Source organism: Pyxicephalus adspersus, chromosome 5, assembly GCF_032062135.1.
Source record: "Pyxicephalus adspersus chromosome 5, UCB_Pads_2.0, whole genome shotgun sequence".
Taxonomy (NCBI): domain Eukaryota; kingdom Metazoa; phylum Chordata; class Amphibia; order Anura; family Pyxicephalidae; genus Pyxicephalus; species Pyxicephalus adspersus.
Window position 1 is genome coordinate 4,548,592 of NC_092862.1, and position 8,593 is coordinate 4,557,184.

The following is an 8,593-nucleotide window of genomic DNA, read 5'->3' on the forward strand; positions in this document are numbered from 1 at the left end:
CAGTTACAAGGATGTTTATATCCAGTACAGATCAGTCTTCTCCCTAGATCCTCTTAGTTGGGCGCACCATCCAGCTGTTTAGTGAAAAGTTGGGTGACAATACAGGGGTAGTCGCCCACCTACAGCTTCTTCCTGCTCGGCTTCTGGGGATAACAGTGCAGACAAGCTTTTGGGACTTTGCAAAGTTCTGTACTTCTTATGCACACATAACTCCACATTGTGAACACATAATGATAATAACAGGAAGGGTATATAAATAAAGCACTGATATAGGAGGGAATAAAATGAAATTCTTGAATATTAGGCATGCCGTACAGAGATATTCTGTGATATGAGCAGTACAATAATCCACCCAAACTGAACGCACTCTCTACTAACATAACTCACACATGGAGCCGGCTAATCTGCTAATTACAAGCCTGCTATTATTTTACAGGGTGGCTTTTATCCTGAAGCCTCCGCATCGCCTGCACCAACAACGTCGGTCCTCCTAACGCGGGATGTATTATAAGTAATGACAGCACCACCCAGAAAGTAAACAAGACACCCTGGAGTCACAGCACCGATCAATGAACGCCGTTCAGCCGCACCGAGGCACCGGGGATGAATGGTGGCCGCCTCGGCACATCAACTCTGACAGAGAAACTCATAAAAAGTTTACAAAGAGTCAGATGATTGCAGCGGGCGGGCCAGTCAGACGGGTGACTGGGAGAGACGCGTCTGAACCTAAATCCAGATGACATGATTCTAATTAGCAGGGTAGTGCCAACATCAGAGAGGGCACACTGAATTATTTCAGCTCTGTTGAATCTAAAATAAGAGGGGACAGGAAATTCTGTACACGACCAAAGTTTACCAGTCATCAATTTATGTGACCCAATATAACCAAGCGGCAGACACTCCATGCCAGGGGTGCCAGCATATCACCAACCAGGACAATGGCATATATATAAGAGAAGGTTGGCATGAGATGTATCAGTATGTTGACTTGCCCTGCACCTCTGTTGCCCCATCATCTTACTTCCTCTATGCCAGACTTAGAATACCACCAGCATAATGCCACCAACTAGAGAAGGTTGGCATTAGATGCATCAATTGCCTTGCCTTGCACCCCTTTCTCTATGCCAGCAATGCCACACTTAGAATAGCACCAGCATAATGCCACCAACCAGTACAAAGCCAAATATAAGAGAAGGTTGGCATAAGATGCATCAATTTACTAGCCTTGCACCCCTGCCTCTCGTAACTTTACTTTCTATATGCCAGCAGTGCCAGACTTAGAATACCACCAGCATTATGCCACCAACCAGGGCAATGCCAAAATGTTTACCTGAGATACATCAATAGGTTGGCTTGTCCTGCACCCCTTGCCCCATCACCTCACTTCCTCTATGCCAGCAGTACCAGTCTTTGCAATGTTTATAGCTTATTTCTCAGCATACACTGTTGCCCAATAAGGTACCCACCTTGGGCAGCTCCCGGAGCTGGTTGGAATCGAGCAGCAGTTCCTCCAGGCTGCGACTGTAGCGGTAGATCTCCTCGGGCACAGTGTGCAGGGAGCTGTGCCGCCGGTCCACGCTTTCCACATGGCGGTTGCAGCGCCACAATGGCATGCACTTCAACATGGTGTCCAGTGGGGACTGTGCCAACTATACAACACAAACCATCGGGGGTCCCTGCCCTCTTCTAGATTACGGCAAGGGCCACAGCTGCATGCGTCGCAATGTGTGGGGCACCTCATGTATACTACATAGACACGGCTGTGCCAGCTGGGCACTGACACCCTCTGATCTACTGTAAAGAGTGCTGTGCCAAGGGGGCAATGATCTACACTATAGCAAGTTCACTGATCAATTCCTATGGTAAAGTACTGCAATGCCAACCGGTACCTCCACCCTTCTATACTGAACCCTCCTACACAGTGCCAGCTGTGCCCTCTGTTATAGGGGGCTCTATGGTAAAAGGGGACCCCTCAGATTCCCCTATTGCCCCTCTGTATATAGGGGGGGCTATGGTATAAGATGGAGCCCCTAGGTGCCCTCTGTATATAGAGAGCCCTATCTACCCCCTCAGATGCCCCCCTGTATACACAGAGCCCTATCTGCCCCTCAGATACCCCCCTGTATATAGAAAGCCCTATCTACCCCCTCAGATACCCCCCTGTAAATAGAGAGCCCTATCTGCCCCCTGTATATAGGAAGCCCTATCTATCTCCTCAGATATCCCCCTGTATATAGAGAGCCCTATTTGCCCCCTCAGATGCCCCCTGTACCTAGAGGTGATAGAAGCAGGACCCCCTGAGTACACAGTTCTGACCCCCTGGTACATGTACTCAGCAGCCCCCGGTACAAACTATAGTCAGTGAGAATGGCGCCGTATACAGAGCTATGCCCGGCCCCGGTGTGTTGTGTCCCCCGGCACTCTCCGGCTCTCCAGTCTCTGTCAGGAGGGACACGGCCCGCTGCCCGGTGCACGACGGGAACTCCACACCAATCCTCCCCGCCTCCCTGCATCCGGGGAATGGCGTCACGTGACCACGCCTCTCGATTCAGACGCTGCCAGCGTTAATCCGAGGCAGTCAAGGCATGACTAATCCACAGCGGAAAAATCGCTGCGTGTAAACAATGCCGAATCAGAGCGTAGATTGACTATAAATGACTGTGTAAGCTTGATTAATCGATAGCAGAAATGTGATTGGCAGATGCATGGAGCACTTTCCAACCAGAGTGGCTGCTTTGAGATGATTGGTTTCTCTTTAGCACTGTGCTGGGTGTTACATTCTGCTCTCATTGGTTACTATGAGCACTGTGTGAGCCTGGGAAGGATGCTGCACTCTGTTCTTAATTCTTAATATTATTATTATTATTATTATTATTAATATTATTATTATTAATAATAATAAAATTAAACAGGATGTATATTTTTTTCTTTAAAAACAGTAACAATTCACAATTCAGGTTTTAAAATCAACATATTTTGACCAAAGAGAAGTAATTCTTCCCACCAAGAGCTAACAAGGCAAGAGTAACTCTTTAACAGCCTATTACCATTTTAATATTTTCCTGCAGAAGTGCATGATTTTTATTTTATTATTATTATTATTATCATTAAAGAGTATATAGCGCCACCATATTACGCAGCGCTGTACATTAAGTAAGGGTTGCAAATGACAGACTAATACAGACATACGAGAGGGGGAGAGGACCCAGTCCTGAAGAGTTTACAATCTAAGAGATTGTAAGCACTATGTGAGCCTGTGTTGCGTGTTACACTCTGCTCTGATTGGTTACCCTGAGCACTGCATGAGCCTGTGTTGGGTGTTACACTCTGTTCTGATTGGTTAGCATGAGCACTGTGTGAGTGTGCTGGTTGCAACGCTTTGCTCTGATTGGTTACCCCAAGCACTGTGTGAGCCTGTGTTGGGTGTTACACTCGGCTCTGATTGGTTACCCTGAGCACTCATTTCTTGTTTATCATTTTAGGCTACCTTGCTTGATTTAGCCACCCTAATCAGCAAAGTTTCTGTGCAGCCAGCCTTGTGTTTCACGCAGCAGTGCAATAATGGTGACAACACACTCAGAACATTTCCATCTGGCATAGACAGGGGCTCAGGTTTAGTTGAAGTGCCTACTCACATACCAGCGGCTCCCCTGGTTTAAAATCTTCAATCATCCACCAACAGGTATTAGGGGTGGCAGTGAGCTGTTCGCTGTAAAATGTTGACTGTGCAACAGCTATTATTATTATTAAACAGGATTTATATAGCGCCAACATATTACGCAGCGCTGTACATTAAATAGGTAGGGTGGCAGAGCCGCTGGCAAGGTGCCCAGGAGCCAGCAATCCCACTGCTTGTCTGAGTAACAATCCAGAATTCCTGGACTAGTTTGGCCGAACGTTCCCAAAATAATGCAAATTCTGGCAATGTTATTCCTTTGGCTCCTCCATATGGTAGCTCCATGCTCCTCCATTATTCATGCACAGTGCGATTTATAGCAGCATACGTATAATATTCCATATCTAATTATCGCAGTTCCTGGGAATAATATAGATCCAGAAACATGAACAGGATTCAGAGGATGAAATCCTGAGGTCAGGTCCATAAACATATAAAATGCCGGCATTGTCCTCCTAGATTGCTGTCATTTCATTCCGGCACTCCGACCTACACCCAGCACACAGCTTAACATCTATTAATACAGATTCCTGCCTGCTTCTGTCCTGTAGATATTCAAAAAGAAATATTACACCATTCGTCTGAACTGCTGGCTCTCCAAGGAAGAAACTTTCAGTGCATTATACCTGAGCATTGCAGGGAGTGACACTTTTTATGCTAAGACTTTGGCAGCATGGTGGCTCAGAGATTAGCAGTCTGACCTAGGGTCTGCAGGGCTGGGTCCCAGGTTTGAATCTCGGGCAGGACATTATTTGCATGGAGTTTGCAGGTTCTCCCTGTGTTTGCGTGGGTTTCCTCAGGGTAACAGAAATGGCAGGATCCAGGCAGGTAAAGTAGTTCACAGTTCAATGGGTTGAAGGGAGAGGGGTGCGCTTGGGCCCTTTTACCCTGAATGAGCAGGAAATGTTTGCATTTGGAAAACTTCCTTTTTATTCAAAATCTGGTGAAAACTACACAATTTTGGGTTTCTCTTACCTTTCTGTTCTTGTGACAACAGTTACCATGATAGATAGAAAGTAGAGCAAGTTTTCCCAGCAGAGAACCTGACAGGGGTTGTGATCCTTCTACATATCAACATTAAGGAACGATTGAAGAACTGCTCACACCACACCCTGTCCTGGGGTAAGGGTGACCATGTGACTCCCTCCCTCTCTCTCTCATGTGATAAGGATAGTACCTTGTGATTGGCTCAGAGTTGTCACATGATTCCATAGCCCTGTATATGCTCCACAAGTCACATGACATTCTTACATTTAAATTCTGACAGATGAACTTTAAAAAAAATGTTATGTTTATAGGGATAGATTTAAATTTTTATTGTGTGTTCTCCTAAGTGGAACATCTGCCAAGAAAAAAAAAAAAACTCCCACACAAGCACTGCTGCAGCCAATCAACACTGTCAAACTCCTAAACTCGGATAAAGAAGGGAAGAAATGGCTGGTGCTGGCGCAGGAGCCAGTGAACGTTGCATTACTAGAGATTAGGGGAGTAAACATTCACTTCAAGCAAAATAAATCCCCTATTTTATATCAGCTAAACACATTCCAGGTGCATCATAAACTTACAGAGTAGAAAAGCCTGACCCTGCCAGCATGCTGCAGAGTGGGACCCTTGCTCTATGCAGAGAAGCAGTGGTCTCTCCACAGCAGTGTTTCACCTTTTTAGCATGGAAATTACTTTCAGGTCTTCCGGGAACCCTGCCTAATATTTCTATATCCACAGCTCACAGAATATTAGTGTGGTGATCAGCAGGAATAATTCCTCCTGCATTGCTGGCCATTGGGAAGAATTCACTCTTACAGATAGCCAAAAAGATCATTAGGGGTTCTGGTAGATCATAGACTTAATAACAGCATGCCATGCCAAGCTGCAATATGTAAAGCTAGCAAAGTACTTTCTTGTATTAAAGAGGAATAGACTGCAGAGATGGAGACATAATCCTGCCCCTGTACAAAGCATTGGTCAGACCACATCTGGAATATGCAGTCCACCAGTTCACAAAAAGGACATTGTGGAATTGGAGAGAGTGCAGAGAAGGAAAACTAAACTAATAAAAGGAATGGAGGAGCTCAGCTATGAGGAGAGATTAGCTGAACCCAAGCTATTAGCTGAAACGTATATGGGGGGATATGATCACCCTGTATTAATATATAAATGGTCAATATAGAGCAGCAGTCACCAACCGGTGGTCGAGAAAATTTTGGTGGTCTGTGGCTCTGGCCGGTGCATCCCCGAGCGGGGTCAGAAGGACCCCCCCGTATAAATCCCAGGCTCAGGGGAGTGGGCAAGGTTATATCATCATGACGTCATTATGGGGGTAATTTTAGAGGTCTGCGGGATCAAAAAGGGTGGTGACCACTGATATAGAGAACCCCCTTTCCTGATTATTCAATTTAGGATTGTTACAAAGCACCAGGGGGCGCTCTTTGTGTCTGGAGGAAAATATGTTTAAGCGCCGGATAAGGAAGGGATTCTTCACTGTAAGGTCTGTGAAAATGTCGAATCGGCTCCCTCAGGAAGTAGTTTCTGGAAGTTCTAAAGGTTGCTTTAAGAAAAAGCTGGATGGTTTCTAGAAGCACAGAATATAACTGGGGATTAAAGCTTTAAAGTAAAGATAAGAGAGACTGCTGATCCAGGGAACATCCGATTGCCTCAAGGAATCAGGAAGGAATTTTTTTTCCTGTTGGAGCAAATTTTACCCGGATCAACTATGTCTTATAGGGTTTTATATCCGGGATATGTTTATTTCCCTAGTGGTTGAACTTGATGGACTTATGTCTTTCTTTCAAGCTGACTTACTATGTAACTTAGTTTGACCTTAAAATGCTTATTGCTCAAAGAACCCCCAGCAACCTCTGGAGGAGCCGTGGTTAAGAAACAAAACTGTAAAATGAATTTAGGTGTCTGTCCTGTGAAACCAAAGGCCATTTCTTATTTTTGCCCCAACCCTCCCACAAATGCTGTCGGTACATTTCTCAAGCAGGAACCTCCTTTTTTCATAAACCTCTAAGAGCAGAATGGGCAGGTTGTTTCATGAGCAGAAAAATAAACAACGTGAAATATTAATGAAGTCACTGTCTGTTCAATATTTTATACACGGACAGCTGTTTAAGCTATAGTTGCTGCTCCTTCCTGTTATTATAAGCTAAGGGTTAAGTCAGGAATAGATAAGTGGTTGTAGATTTATAAGATCAATGTTTTCTTACTTCTTTACGGTACCACACTCCAATTTTGTCAAAATCCAACAACACTATATATTTTTAAATCCATAAAATTAAAATTTCGACATTTATTAAATTTAAATTCACTTGACATAAAAACTCATGTAATTAAAAAAATGCAACTTTTAACAGTTAATACATCTTAATCAAAGAGTTGATTAGAAAATGTCCAGTTTGCAAGGTTTTTTGGAATCCTTAGTATTTCATGTGCTCAATGTGTTGCACCATTCGGCTTCCTCAGAAAGACTCTGAAAATATCATCAATTGTATCAACTGGGAAAAGACAACAATGATAGAAACAAAAAGAAAAAACACACAAAAGAATTTAATAAGATTATTAATTCAATATACACATGTCCATTTTAATGTTAACTCTTCAAATTACCCGCACTTACTTTGTAGTGGAAGGAATTATAATTTATCAGTTCACCCGTGTTTAAACTTGTTTTAGTCCAATCAAGAAAATGTAATTATTTTTAAAGCGTACCTAAACTCTATATTTTTACTTCATGTAAAGGACTAGACAACCCTTTTATTTAAAGCAAAACTTCTGTTTGTTAGTTTTTTTTTTTTTTTTTAAGTGCAACACCCATTCTTTTTTTTTTAAAAAAAAGGGTGCAGCACCACCCCTTACTACTAGATTGCCTAGGTGATAAAGAATGAATAAGAGCGCAGCCTCCCAGGATACCTACATCACACATCCCAGGAGGATCTTGAGTCCTTTCATCAACAGGGGAAAAAATTGCAGATCGCATGCACAGTGAGATCGGGAAGTTTTTTCCCAATCTATTTCACTTGATCTTGCGTCTGTGCATTGCGAGATTGGGTGACGTAGGGAGAACACGGAAGAAGTGCTGAAGACAGATACCGGGATGACACAGTACCCAATAGAAGAAACCTCTCGATGGATAGATTGATCAGTGGGATCGAAGGCAAGTGTGATTTGTGATTTTCATTTTGGGTTTACTTTCACTTTAACCGCCTGGGGGTCTAAATATGTCCGTAGTTTTATGCCAAAAGTGTAATATTGTTTTGCATTGAAAATTTATTTTACATTGTAGGCCTATAATTCTTAGACAAAACGGAGTGCGAGTATGTGAGTTAATTTTAAATTAAATATATAAATTTTAATTTATTAAATTTAAAAATATTTTTTAGGTACCTAAAAAGGTCCCCAAAAATATATATAGTAACGGAACATTGTTTTCCTAATGGGTAGCAAAGCCCTTCAGCCTGGAAAATAATTCTGCAGGGAATAGCATTACTGTGGATATTAGCATTTGTTTTTGTAGAACTCAGAAACATTCCTGGTCTCAGTAATAATTGTCAGTAAGGACACAAAAGGTGTACAGAAAACATAGAAAATAGGCGCCTGCAATCATTTCCAGTAGCTTCTGCCTGGATCATCTAAGCCAGTGTTTCTCAATCGGGGTGCCTCCAAAGGGCGCTAGTTCCATGAGCAATGAGCATTTTGTACCTCTCAGGTCAGACTAAGTGATCCCAATGATCTTTTTGGCTATCTGTAAGGGTGACATTCTTCCCACTGGTCAGCAAAGTAAGATGAATTCTTCCTACTAATCACCACACTAATGTACTGTGAGCTGTGGATATAGTAATTATATAAGGAGTTCCCGGACGATCTGAAAGTTATTCCAAAGGTTTCCTCATGTTAAAAAAAGGTTGAAAAAAAAAAAAT

General features: G+C 43.0%; 1 protein-coding gene across 1 annotated transcript in view; it reads right to left on the reverse strand.

Moving 5' to 3' along the window:
* SCRIB (scribble planar cell polarity protein) overlaps positions 1-2,120 on the reverse strand; it is a 110,960-nt gene extending 108,840 nt beyond the window's left edge. Inside the window, exon 1 of the mRNA XM_072413217.1 lies at positions 1,467-2,120. Coding sequence (XP_072269318.1) covers positions 1,467-1,625 — 159 coding nt within the window. The 5' untranslated portion in view covers positions 1,626-2,120. The remainder of the gene's footprint in view (positions 1-1,466) is intronic.
* Between the last annotated feature and the right edge of the window lie 6,473 nt (positions 2,121-8,593).